We start from the raw sequence: 14,503 nt of genomic DNA on the forward strand, positions 1-14,503 counted from the left end.
ACCACTCCACAGTTCGGCTCGTGCTTCTACTCATGTTTTAACTTAAAGTGCCACACTTTCCAGTACGTTTTCTGGAAAGTCTCCCAGACCTCTGTTCATATTAGATGAAGTCTGTTTCCACATCATAACACTGAACTTATTGTAATCACTCACAACTGGATTTAAATGCCTTTAGGTGGCTATGTTTTTTCTAGCCGCTTCTAGCACCTGTTGCTTTATACCCTGCCTATTTAACTCCTTTATGGTACCTCTGATTGATGAAGGCATTTGAGTTTGCCACCCCTGGCATAGTGCTTTCAGGGAAGAGCTGAGTAGTCTGGTTTGATGTGTGAAGGAAGAGTACAGGATAATATTGTAAAGGGGATTAGTGGGAGTTGGTTTACAGAAGGTCTTTGATGTTGAGATCTAAGTAGTGTTTAATTTTAATACGGTAGGCAGTCTTGTTGGTGAATAATTTCTCAAGTACCTATTGTGTATCAAGCACTATCGTAGCTACTAGGGACATATAGCACTAAACAAAATAAACCGTCAGCCTTGTTAGAGTATAAGTACTAATGAGGATGGGGAGTGGGAAGGACAGACATGGGAAAATATATAGTATGTTAGATAGTAATAAATGCTATGGAGAGAAATAAAGCAGGGAAGGTGATAAGGAGTAGTAGGGAGTCCATTGAGTCGTTTTATATAGGATAGAGAAGGCTGCCTAAGAAAGTGACATATTTAAACAAAGCTCTGAAAGAGTAAGGTGTAGTGATCCATGTAGGATAATGGGGCAAGTGCCTTTTAACCATAAGGAACAACAGATGTAAATGTACTGAGGCAGGAACATGCCTAATGTGCTAAAGAACAGCAAGGAGACCAGTATGGCTGGAGCAGTGAGTGAGGAGTAGGCAGTTGTAGGAGGTGAGGTCAGAAAATAAACAGGCAGCCTGTTAAGATTTTATAGATCATCGTAACGACATGGATTTTTTGTTTTGTTTTGTTTTTTTACTATAAGTGAGATGGGAATCCTGTTTTACGGTTTTGAGCAGAAGAATCATGTGCTCTGAGTGATTAACATTTTGAGTTTATTCTGGTTGCTTTGTTGAGAATAAGTTCTAGATTGTCAAGAAAAACGGATTTTTAATCCAAATAAAACATTGACAGTGCCTGGAGGGTGGTAGTATTAGAAATGGTGAGAAATGAATTTTTGAGTAATTTGTAAAGGTGTGAGCAACAGGATTTGTTGATAGGCAAATGTTTCTTTGGAAGCATTACAGAAATCTACATGTATGTGAGAGGTTTCATCAAGAAATGACAAATAATCTGTATAGGTCCCTACTTTATTTGGGCTGTATACCTAACTTTTTAAAAAAATAAACCAGGATAGTGCGAATGACCTATACTTTTGAAAATCTAATAGAAGTTTCTTTGGAAGCATTGCAGAAATCTGCATGTATGTGAGAGATTTCATCAGGAAATGACAAATACTCTGTATAGATCCCTACTTTATTTGGGCTGTATACTTATCTTTTTAAAAAAATTAGGATAGTGCAAATGACATATACCTTTGGAAATCTAATAAAAGTTAATGGACTTTCTCCCCAGAAAACTTAGGTACTCCTGACTTCAGTTTATTTGTATTCCACCAAACTCAACGCACAAATCTTCTGAAGTCCCTCTGGTTTATAAGATCATATACAAGTTTCTAGGAACATTCAGGAGGGAGGCTAGTACACAGAATATGTGCTGTCAAGTCCTTTACCTTGAGCTATAAATTTGGTTCTAAGTTGTCAGCTAGCGCAAAGAAACATGATAGTTACGAAATGTAGTTTGCAATGTCTGTTAAGATACACAAATACTTGGCAGATACTTGTTAAGCATCTTCCATATGTCAGACATTGTTCTGGGTGTCAGAAACTCTGGCATCTGTAAAGCAAAGCCCTCCACTTTCTAATGGAGACAAACCACTGTCTTCTAAGCAAACAACATTTATGCATGTGGTAACTGAACTGGTTCTCAACATCTGTATTATGTCGGACACTATTCTAGGTTCTGGAGGGACAATGGTAAACTAAATATATGATGTCTCTACCCTCTTGGACATTTACTCTAGTGAGATCTATATAGTATATAATTTTTTTTAATGTTTATTTTTGAGAGAGAGAAAAAGCATGAGTGGGGAAGGGGGCAGAGAGAGACAGAGACACAGGATCTGAAGCAGGCTCCAGGCTCTGAGCTGTCAGCACAGAGCCTGATACGGGGCTCAAACCCATGACCCGTGACATCATGACCTGAGCCGAAGTCGGATGCTTAAACAACTGAGCCACCCACATATGTATATATATAATAATATATATAGTGTGTGTGTGTGGGTGAGATTCACAATGATAAAATTCTCACTACTGGGACCATAGATAAGTTCTTCACATGGGTCATCATAGAATATTGTATAATAGAATGGTTCTCAATCTTTACCACACATTAACGTCACTTGAAGGATTTGTTAAAATAACAGATTGCTGGGTACCACCCCCAGTATTTCTGATTCAGCAGGTCTGGGATGTGACCTGATAATTTGCATTTTTAACAAGTTCCCAAATGATGCTGATGCTGCTGATCTGAGGACCATGTTTTGGGAACCACTAGTATAATATAAGGGACATTACAGCAATATCCTTACTGTAATTGCAACAGAATTCCTACAGAGTTCTTTGCTCCAAAGTGCAGTTGAGTAAAAATTCTGTGGATGGCCAAAAAGATGTGTAAGATTCCCTATGGAACATCTTGTATCTAGCGGACCATTTCCAGCCTTTTTCAAGAAACCGGTGTTAAAGAACATCCCTTCAACTCTTCTGTGACAATTTGAGGTTCTAGTTCTTGGCATACAGCCTACTAAGTTGTCTGTTCTATGTTGCCTTCTTATGGGGGTATTACCTTGTATCCTTGTATTTTTACTTTTAATTTACCCTTTATTCCACCCCACCCCCTCCCCCAAAGAAAAACCAGTGTTGGAATTTTGTTATTTTTCTTCATGCAAATAATATATTAAATGTGAAACATTTTTATTTCAGAACTGTTCGTCAGGTGGCTCAGGAGCAGTTCTTTTTAATGTGCACCAGATGTTGCATGGGACACAGGCCTCTACTTTTCTTCATTACTCTGCTCTTTACCGTTTTGGGGGTGAGACATTTTTTAATATGCTTATATCAATGTGATTAATTCTGTAAACAAAGCATTCAGGAATTTATGGTTATAGGTTAAAGTTAGAACAGTCTAGATTTATTAAATAAATGATAATTTCCCATACTAATTTAATATCTGCTCTGGTTAACTCTAGGTTTTTTAAAAGTAGATCCTGAGCTTGGACATGTAAATTCACATTATTCTCTTTTATTGTTTCAGAGCACAGCCAGAGAGAGAGCCAAACATTCAGGCGACTACTTCACCCTTTTAAGGCATCTTCTTAATTATGCTTACAATAGTAATATTAATATACCCAATGCCGAAGTTCTTCTCAATAATGAAATTGATTGGCTTAAAAGAATTAGGGTAAGTTGCTTCTAATACTGTGTTTATTATATCAGTAAGAGTGTTTTGTAAATAGTTTGTAGTTTTGAGCATTTTGGTTAAGTGGAAAATATCGAAGAGTAATAAAAAGAACCAAAGAATACCTTAGTAACTCATGAGTCACAGAATGAATGCATAACTAGTTTTATAAAATGCTTTGTTTTACCTGAAACTTGAAATACTTAATTTTAGCTTCTTGCATTTTAGAATCTTGAGCCTTTTTGCAGATTTTTATCTTCTAAAAAGTTTGAGTTGTTTTCATCAAAAATCAGTCTATAGACTAGCACTTAACTTTTGATTTTAATACTAGATACTCTTTACTCAGAATTGTGTGAGAAATTTATTTCTAAAGAGATTCATAGCTTTTGCTTGTAGCCTTCAGAAAGTTCTGAAAAGAACTTCCATCTTGCTTAGAAGGGGACGATTTGGCAAGAAAGGGAGTCTTAATTTTAGGGAATAGGTAATAGGGATTATTAAGGAGAGCACTTCTTGTGATAAGCATTGAGTAATGTGTGGAATCACTGTATTGTACACCTGAAACTAATAGAACAAACACTGTATGTTAACTACACTGGAACACACACACGTGTATATATATGTTGATTTATTTTTAAAATTATTTTAAAAGAATGGGAAGGTTTAGGGGTATTACCTCACATATGTCCAGTTTACTCTTGTCTGGCTCCTCCCTCCCTTTCATAAGTTAGGCATTTGGGATTTTCTCTTTGGCAGGATGATGTTAAACGAACAGGTGAAACCGGTGTTGAAGAGACGATCTTGGAAGGCCACCTTGGGGTAACAAAAGAATTACTGGCCTTTCAAACCCCTGAGAAAAAGTATCACATTGGTTGTGAAAAAGGAGGTGCTAATCTCATTAAAGTAAGTTTTGTTCTAAGCTAGATATCATAACCTAAATGTTTGTTACCAAGTGTGTTGGTTTATAGTATGTCTTTGGTGTATTGTCTTAATTTTTTCTCTCTTCTACTTTTTAAGAATTGTTAGACTGTGCAACTTGTTTATCATTTTTAATGAGTTTCTTTACATATGTGTAACTAAAGGAAACAAAAAGTATCAGTACATGTTATTTTTATTCAAAATGAGCTTTGGGGGTGCCTGGGTGGCTCTGTCATTTAAGCGTGTGACTCTTGATTTCAGTTCTCTGTCTCTCTCTCTCAAACTCAAATAAAAATAAATGAATAAATAAAATGAGTTTTGGTATACATATGATTAAAGGAATAAACTTACTTAAAATGTAAATTTTGTTAAGTGCTACAGTCAACCTGGGGCTTAAAAAATTTTTTTAGCCTGAGAAATTGGGTATAAGTTGTAGTAAATAGTGGTTTGACATGGAATCTTTTTATTAGAAAATCCAAGTAAGTTTTCTCAGATGTGATGATACCTTTAATTCTGACCATTAATTTTAGCACTGTTTCCCTTCCAAGAGAGATTTCTTTCTTTCCTTAAAAAGGCATATATAGATACACACACAACTTTGTGTGTCATACGTATAAACATTATATAAAGATAGCTATACATATATGTAAAAAATATAACAGACATCTACAACTGCTAAATGTGTAATCCTCTTTTCATCTCTTGCAGGAATTAATTGATGATTTCATCTTCCCTGCATCCAATGTTTACCTGCAGTATATGAGAAATGGAGAGCTGCCCGCTGAACAAGCAATTCCAGTCTGTAGCTCCCCAGCTACCATTAATGCTGGTTTTGAGTTACTTGTAGCATTAGCGGTTGGCTGCGTGAGGAATCTTAAACAGATAGTAGATTCCTTGACTGAAATGTATTACATTGGCACAGCAATAACTAGTAAGTATAGTAAAATACAGTGTTGTGCTGACAGGTAATTCTCTGATGTGTTCAAATTCTGTTTTCCTATTTTTCTTTTAGTAAACATCTTCAACTCCTGTTTTTCTTTCAGGAACTAGGAAATGGATGTGTAATTTAACACCATTACAAGCAGAGAGCCTTGATGTAGAAAAAATATCCGTTGTTTATTAAATGTCTTCCTGTAAGGGGTTTGAGTACTTAGCAAAATAAATTTTGTCTCAGTCAAATCTGGAGTAAAACCCAAACTACAGAGTGATAACTAGTCAAAATAAGTGCCAGAGTTCAAAGCTAAAACTCAAGTTTCAGGGGCACCTGGGTGGCTCAGTCAGTTGATCGTCTGACTTCAGCTCAGGTCATGATCTCCACAGTTCATAAGTTAAAGCCCCACATCAGACTTGTTGCTGTCAGCACAGAGCCCGCTTCAGATTCTCTGCCCCTCCCCTGCTTGCACTGGCTCAAAAAAAAAAAAAAAAAAAAAAAAAAACCCTCAAGTTGCATGACTTAGAAAACCTTTCAGGCCCTCCTCACTTAGAAGCTCTTTAATGTTTTCATATGAGCTTGAAGGAAATCTAGTTTTAAAGATTAGAAGATGAAAAGATAACCTTCTAATGCACCTTATGTTCTCAGCTAATGCCCACATGAAGCCCTTGAAATTAGTTGTGGGCTCCAGATCTTACGGATGTGGAACTGAGACCCCAAAGGGATTGGGGCAATATTCAATGACCAAAAAAGCAGAAATAAATCAAACATAATGGAGGCTGTTTTGATTTCAGAAAACCAGTGTTTATCTACAAAGCTTAAGGATATGTCATTGATCGTAGTAAATCTTTAAAAACATCAATTTATTTTTTGATATATTGTATTTCATAAGGACATTTTTAATAACATTTTAGGAGGTTCTAATTAAACTGCTTAAAAGGTTAGACCTGGGGCACCTGAGTGGCTCAGTCGGTTAAGGTCAAGATCTTGTGGTTTGTGGGTTCAAGCCCCACATCGGGCTCTGTGCTGACAGCTCAGAGCCTGGAGCCTGCTTTCAGATTCTGTGTCTCTCTCTCTCTCTATCAAAAATGAATAAACGTTTAAAAAAAGTTTAAGTTAAAAAAAAAAAAAAGGTTAGACCTTTAGCTATTCTAGCAAATCCATGTTCAGTGAGGTGCAGTTTTTGTTTTAAAGAAGGATCTTTGTTTTTAATAAATTCACACATTCATTTAATTTTCAGTAAGTTGAAATCCTCAAGGGGTACAGTATCATAGATTCTATGTCCAGTGGCTTTGTCCAGATTCCAAGTCCAGGAAGCTTGCTTTGGAATTTGGCATGAACCATACCATGGCTTCCATGAGCGTGGGTTACCTTTCCTCAGAGTACTCTGGTTTTGTTCAGTTTCCCCACCAGGAGTCACTATGTTGTTCTTTGCTTTGTACACATGAGCACATCTCTTGAACCCAGATAAAATTAATTTCATCTTGGTCGTGAACGCCTTCAATTTTAAGATGAGCTGTGTGCTCACTCTGTTTTTGGAGAACCCCACGTCTAACCAGCAAAAAGGTAGCCTTGGACCACAGCCTTCCAGATAGATTTGCTGTTTTAAAAAGTCCTATTCTGAGTACCCCTTCACAGGCTTGAAGATGGCAGAAACAGAAAGGCTACTTGTTTTTTAAGTAGTACGTTTGCATGGTAAAAATACGAAATACCAAAGAAGCTACATACTAAAAAGTATGTTTCCTGCCCATTTTAGTCCCCAGCTGCCCTTGAATAGCTTAACTGTTATTATCAGTTTGTGTCTGTCCTTCCAGCATCTCTGTATGGAAAATCCACATAAAAATCTTTTTTTTAGTTTTTTTTTTTTTTTTAATACAGATTGTCACGTGTACACGGTGTCTTCACTTTCTTTTCCTCTTAATATGTCTGCAATTGTTCCCTATCAACACATACATATTTGCCTAATTCCATTTATTGGCTATATATTGTGCAATTCAGTATACTGTGATGTATGTAATGAGTCCCATAAGCAGTGATAATATTTACATTGTTTCCAGGTTTATACTAGTTAGAGGGAGACGTACAGTGATTTACAGTTCTCACAGAACTTTCAAACACTGCTATTTTGTTACTTCCTCAAAATAACATTGTGGATACAGGCAAAGCAAGTGTTCCTCTTCTTACATTTATTAGTAAGAAAACAGAAGCTTACCTGAAGGGGAAAGAGTTGCTAAGCGTCAGAACCTGGATGTGAACCCAGTGGTGCTAAAATGCTTTAAACCTGAACAAGCTATAAAATATGTGGATGGATTTATGTTAACATGTCATGTCAGAATGAATTTGAAGACCCTTTTTTTTCTTTTTTTTAATTTTTTTTTCAACGTTTTTTATTTATTTTTGGGACAGAGAGAGACAGAGCATGAACAGGGGAGGGGCAGAGAGAGAGAGAGACACAGAATCGGAAACAGGCTCCAGGCTCCGAGCCGTCAGCCCGGAGCCCGACGCGGGGCTCGAACTCACGGACCGCGAGATCGTGACCTGGCTGAAGTCGGACGCTTAACCGACTGCGCCACCCAGGCGCCGCCCCTAAGACCCTTTTAAAAAACCTACAAAAGTTGAAAGTTCACAGTGACTAAATAATAAAGTGACCACATAGAAATCAGCATCGTACAATCTAATGAAATGGTTTCGGACACTTCTGTAGAAGCAACATCCAGTGAAACGCGGGTTCTGACATAGTAGGGTGTAGGAATCCCTACAGTGGTGGAAATGCACACTCTGTGTGCTGCTTCAGCTACCTGGAGCAGTAGTGGGGTTGTTGGTGATGTTAACTTATCAGCTTAATAGAGCTAACCGTGGACAAAAAGGCTATATTCCTGCTCTAAGAATCTTTTCTCCTTTCTCAGCTTGTGAAGCGCTTACAGAGTGGGAATATCTGCCACCTGTTGGACCCCGTCCACCTAAAGGATTTGTGGGGCTGAAAAATGCCGGTGCTACTTGTTACATGAATTCTGTGATTCAGCAACTCTACATGATTCCCTCCATCAGGAACGGTATTCTTGCAATTGAAGGCACAGGTAGTGATGTAGATGATGATATGTCTGGGGATGAGAAGCAGGACAATGAGGTAAATTTTATTTAGCATTTTCCTTTCTTGTTTGAAATTCTGATACCAGATACTGTCATTCTATCTTATGGAGTGTTGTACTTTCACTGGACTTGTTGACTGAGATTTTTTTTTTTTTTTCAACGTTTTTTATTTATTTTTGGGACAGAGAGAGACAGAGCATGAACGGGGGAGGAGCAGAGAGAGAGAGGGAGACACAGAATCGGAAACAGGCTCCAGGCTCCGAGCCATCAGCCCAGAGCCTGACGCGGGGCTCGAACTCACGGACCGCGAGATCGTGACCTGGCTGAAGTCGGACGCTTAACCGACTGCGCCACCCAGGCGCCCCAGTTGACTGAGATTTAAAAATAAAGCTGGAGTCTTCCCAGCATGGGCTGCTGTGTCTTGACATAGTCTAGTGCTCACTATCTACCAGACTTAAAACTGCAGTTAATGTTCATGATAATTTATTTTTTTAGAGCTGCTGTTCACATACTCCGTTTTTGTATGTGAAAAGTGTTTAGTATAATTTGGAGTGTGCATAATGATGAGGATTTTCATTTTTATAACAGTTTAAATTATATTTTCACTTTTCTACTTGATATTTTTAATTATAGTTCCATTAATTTATGCCAAGTTATATACTATGCCAGTTTCATTTTGTGTGCTTGCTTTTAGGTTACTTTTACATTTGCCCCAGATCATAGCTCTTCTTACTTAGGAAACACACTTCTCTGTACTTTAAATATTACGTGGTCTTGTGACAAAATTTATGCTGCTTTCCGAGTATCCAGTGCACAATAAAGCTACGCAGAAGTTAGGTTGTAGTGACGGATCAGGTTGGACATGACGGTGGCACGGCTCTGTAAACAAGAGAATATTGCAAAACTTAAGTTGTGGTCATGTTTATATATCCATTCTGTATTTCTTTGCTTTTATTTGATCTTTTCCTGTGTTCATGGCATTGGTGAGAACTGCAGAGAGAAACCAGAGTGGGGTTTTTTTTTTTTTTTTTTTTTAATTTATTTTTGATAGAGAGCACAAGTGGGGGAGGGGCAGAGAGAAGGGGAGACACAGAATCTGAAACGAGCTCCAGGCTCTGAGCTGTCAGCACAGCTGAGACACGGGGCTCGAACCCACGAACCGTGAGATCATGACCTGAGCCGAAGTCGGACGCTCAACTAACTGTGCTACCCAGGCACCCCGAGAAACCAGAGTGTTTTAATTGTAGTTAATGTCTTTAGTGGTTCTTCCCTCATTCCCTGTCTTCAGTCACCAGAACTATTTGCTCTGAGGTAGTTTAACACTTACAGGGCTTCTGAAACATAGACTTGTCCCAATTCCTTCCCAAATCCACCCAAACCACATCATCCAGCGGTTAGCATCTGCACATTTTTTACTTTTTATTTAAAAAAAACTTTTTTTAATGTTTATTTTTGAGAGAGAGAGAGCATGAGCAGGGGAGGGGTAGAGAGCAATGGAGATACAGAATCCGAAGCAAGCTCTACGCTCTGAGCTGTCAGTACAGAGCCCGACATGGGGCTCGAACTCACAGACAGTGAGATCATGGCCTGAACTGAAGTTGGAGCTTAACCGACTGAGCCACCCAGGCGCCCCCATTTTTTACTTTTTACAAAAGCTTTGTAGTGGGAATGCTTAACACCTCTACCAGATTAGGAACCACTGCTTCAAGTGGAAATTAAAATTCTAGTTCAGAATTTTACAGCCCATCACATCTCTGGGATGATGAGGGTAAGCACGGGGAGAGATAGCTGATTATATTCACAAAGAGTAAATAAGGCAGAAAATATAGGATAAGATTCCAATAAGGTGTCCTATCTTTGCTCTCGTGGGACCTTTGCTCTGTGTTGTCTCAGCTCTCTACTGCACTTGTGGGGTTTTGTGGTTGTTTGCCTGTTGCCTGTGTTCTTTCCTTCCCTAGACTGGGAGTTTCTCATGGGCAGGGACTGGATGTTATCTGTTTCTGTATCCAAGGTCTGTGATGCCACAAACTTCTTTCCATCTCCTCAAACATGGCTGTTCTGGGTACCTCATATAAGTGGAATCGTACCATAATTTGTCTTGTTGTTACTGGCTTATTTCACTTAACATAATGTTCTCAAAGTGTATCCATGTTCTAGCATGTGTCCAAATTTTCTCCCTTTTTAAGGCTGAATAATATTCCATTGTATGGATAGACCACGTTTTGTTTATTTGTCCATCAGTGGACACTTGGGTTGCTTCCACCTCTTGATCACTGTGAATGGTACTCCTGTGAACATGGGTGTATAAATATCTCATCGAGGCCTTTCAGTTCTGGGTATATACCCACACATGGAATTGCTAGACCATGTGGTAATTCTGCTTTTAATTTTTAAGGAACTGGTCCACGGTGGCTGCACCACTTTACGTTTCTGTCAACAGTGCACAGGTGTTCTAGTTTCTTCGCACCACAGGTTTTCATTTTCATGAGGTCTAGTATGTCTCATTTTTCTTTCGTTACTTGCGCTTTTGCTGTCCTATCCAGTAATCGTCACCAAATCCAGTGTCGTGACGTTTTTGCCCTAAGAGCTTCATAGTTTTAGCTCTTGCATTCAGGTCTTTGATCTGTTGAGTTAATTTTTGTATCTAGTGTTACGGAAGAGTCCAACTTTATTCTTCCGCATACGGGTATCTACTTTTTCTGGCATCGTTTTTTGAAGAGTGCTTCTCTTAATATGCATACTTTATTGACTGTTTATAGTTCTGAGTGAGTACCTCATAATCCTCACCACAGCTGCATATCCCCAGGAAGAAACGGAAGCTTACACAGGTTAAGTAGCTGACTTGCTCAAAGTTACCTGGCTTCTAAGTGGCAGCGCCTGCATTGGGGTCCAGTTCAGTCTAACTTACACCCAACACTCTACTCCTCTGTGTTGCCTTTATTATCGGCCTTTCCCATACATGGTCAGCATCATTCCTTCATGACAACTACTCTGTGAAATGGTGGGGATGAATACTAACTTAATTAAAATTTATAAATTGGAAGTTAAGTGCTTTGGATATAAGAAATTAGAAGTACAAATGATTAATCATTTGTTCACTAACTGTTGGGCATTTGTCTCAACATATTTTACCGTACTTTAAAGTTAGATTAGCTTATTAATGATATTTTTTTTTAATTCTAGAGCAATGTTGATCCCCGAGATGATGTGTTTGGATACCCTCAACAATTTGAAGACAAGCCAGCATTAAGTAAAACAGAAGACAGGAAAGAGTATAACATTGGTGTTCTAAGGCACCTTCAGGTCATCTTTGGTCATTTAGCTGCTTCTCGACTACAGTACTATGTGCCCAGAGGATTTTGGAAACAGTTCAGGTAAACTATAAGTGGACAGAAATGGGGATACTGCTTAAGCCTTTATGAACATCTCTGTACCCTAACATTAAACTTCAAAAATACATGTTGAAGGTATCTTTATGTTGAATGTTTAAGCAGTAGTACACTTGACCCTGAACAACATGGGTTTCAACTCCACTGGTCCACTTACACACAAATTCCCACCCCACCCACCCCCACGCCCCAATGAATACAGTACTTCCAATATATTTTCTTTTCCCTCTGGTTTCTCAATAGCATTTCCTTTTCCCTAGCTTACTTTATTGTGAGAATACACACAATACATAAAACATAACAAAATATGTGTTAATGGCCTATTTATGTTGTAGGTAAGACTTCCGGTCAGCAGTAGGCTATGAGTAGTTAAGTTTTGGGGAGTCAGAAGTTCTAGGCAGATTTTCAGCTGCATGGGGGTCGGCACCCCTAACCTTCACGTTCAAGTGTCAGCTATAATATTTAAAGCTTCTTAGGTTTTTTTTGTTTTTTTTCTTCTTGTCTTTAAAGTTGGAGGTAGAAAGTGTCCTACTTTACAGAGGCAGCATTCTTTTGTCTCTTAAGATGTTAGAAATTTTTTTTATTTTGAAAACTTCTAATGTACAGAAGTAGGGACAATAGTGTGAACCCCTATGTATTCATCATCCAACTTCGGCGGTTGTCAACTCAGGCCCAATCTTGTTTAATCTACATTCCCCATCTGCTTTTTTCCACATTGTTTGAAGCAAATCTCACACATTTTCACCTATAAATAGTGTAGTATTTATCTCTGGTGTTTTAAAAACATTACCATGATACTATTACCATGTTTTGTGAAAATCCTTAACATCCTTGTGTTTTTTTGAAATTGGGATCCAAATGAAGTCCATATACCTCAAATGTTGCTCTGACTCTTCTCTCTTCTAATCTTTTTTCACCCTTGAGATTTGTTGGAAAAAAACAGGTAGTTTTACCCTGTAAAGTTTCCCACCATCTGGATTTTATTGATGGGCTCTCTGTGGTATTTTTGTATTTTCTGTTTTCCTCGGTCTACTGTATTTTCTATAAATAAAGTAGCAAGATCTAGACACTTGATCAGATTGAGGTGGTATTTTTCTTTTTTTTTGAAACGACAGTCAAAGCTACTTTATAGGTGGTAATGTTTACCTCAGTGAGGAGAATTACATAATGTCTGTCTCCCATGATAACAGCCATTAATCGTCACTGCCTAAAGTATTTCATCAGGGTTACAACATGGCAGTATTCTAATTTTATCATTCTTTGATTTATTAGCTAGAATACGTCTATAAAAGGATACTTTCCTCACCAACAACGTGGCTGTCCTCATGTACACTTTTGTAAGAAAGGTGGAATACTTTTTTTAATTAATAAAATTCTCAATTGTATCTTGGTTTTGGTTTTTTTACTTATTTTAATTTCTTTTTTTAAATCATCGCCTACTATGTGTCCTGCACTGGCTAAAATACCACAGTACAACCACCTCACTCTTTGGTGTGTATGAAAGAGGCTGTAATACTACACAGCAGTGGGTTTTTTTTAACACTCCTCAGCATTTCTTTAAGGTCTCGCACACAGCTGAGAACAGGGGAAGCGAAGGGTCACCCGACACTCCTGTCCCCATCTTCCCGGCTTTTGTCAGAGCAGCTTCCCTTTTCCCTACAAGGACACTGTTGCAATTCCTTTTGAAACCACTACTTCGTAGTATGATGGCTTTCCTGTGACTCACCATACAAATTCCTCTGATTCCCCTAAGCCCCCTGCTTCGTCCGTAACTGGCTTGCATGCTCCACCCTCCTTCCCGGCTCTGCTTTTACTCTTTCTGTCCCGTCACCTGGCATACCACACACCCTCCTCTCTGCCTACCCCAGGTTTTTCGTTCCCCAGCCTGTCCCATCTCTGCCACAAGGCTTTTAGCTTTCTGTTCTTCCTCTTCCAGATTACTCTCACACTTTTCGTGCTTCTATTTTAAAATTTATCATTGTTATAAATCATTTTCTCTCTTATAATATGTTTGTGTGTGTGTGTATTTGTTTATTTTGAGAGATGGGGAGAGAGAATCCCAAACAGGCTGCACCCTGGCAATGCAGAGCCCGATGCAAATCTCCATGTCATGAATGGTGAGGTCATGACCCAAGTCAGGCGCTCAACCAACTGATCCACGCAGGCACCCTCTCTTCTAATACGTTTGCATTTTGATTTCTAAATTACTTCCTATACTAGTGGAACTTCCAGTTTATCTAGACTAGCACTTCTGGATTATTCTCTTTTTAAACATGTAATATACTCCTCATACATGGGGGTTAATCACATTCCCCACCCCATGCCCAATTTTTTATTTTGGAAATTTGAAACCAACAGAAAAAGCGACAAAGTAGTATAATGACCATCTTTATATTCTCTACCCAGATTTAGCAACTGGTAATATTTTGCCATGCTTGCTTGTGTGTATACAGTTAGCCCTTGAACAACGTGGAGGTTAGGAGCATTGGTTCCCCTCACAGTTGAAAATCTGCATATAACTTTTGATGCCCCATAACTGGAAGCCTTTACTGATAACATAAACAATTAACATTTTGTATGTTCTGTGTATTATATACTGTATTCTTATAATCAGGTACGCTGGAGAAAAGAAAATATTATTATGAAAATC

The 14,503-nt window shown here is 38.4% G+C and overlaps 1 protein-coding gene across 2 annotated transcripts in view; it reads left to right on the forward strand.

Moving 5' to 3' along the window:
• Positions 1-14,503, forward strand: part of USP9X (ubiquitin specific peptidase 9 X-linked) — a 131,894-nt gene that overhangs the window by 94,520 nt on the left and 22,871 nt on the right. For both annotated transcript variants that reach the window (XM_058714409.1, XM_058714410.1), the window contains exons 27-32: positions 3,054-3,162; positions 3,385-3,531; positions 4,282-4,428; positions 5,152-5,374; positions 8,281-8,501; positions 11,648-11,838. In XM_058714409.1, the coding sequence (XP_058570392.1) occupies positions 3,054-3,162; positions 3,385-3,531; positions 4,282-4,428; positions 5,152-5,374; positions 8,281-8,501; positions 11,648-11,838 (1,038 nt within the window). The remainder of the gene's footprint in view (positions 1-3,053; positions 3,163-3,384; positions 3,532-4,281; positions 4,429-5,151; positions 5,375-8,280; positions 8,502-11,647; positions 11,839-14,503) is intronic.

The sequence above is a fragment of the Neofelis nebulosa genome, chromosome X, assembly GCF_028018385.1.
Source record: "Neofelis nebulosa isolate mNeoNeb1 chromosome X, mNeoNeb1.pri, whole genome shotgun sequence".
Classification (NCBI taxonomy): domain Eukaryota; kingdom Metazoa; phylum Chordata; class Mammalia; order Carnivora; family Felidae; genus Neofelis; species Neofelis nebulosa.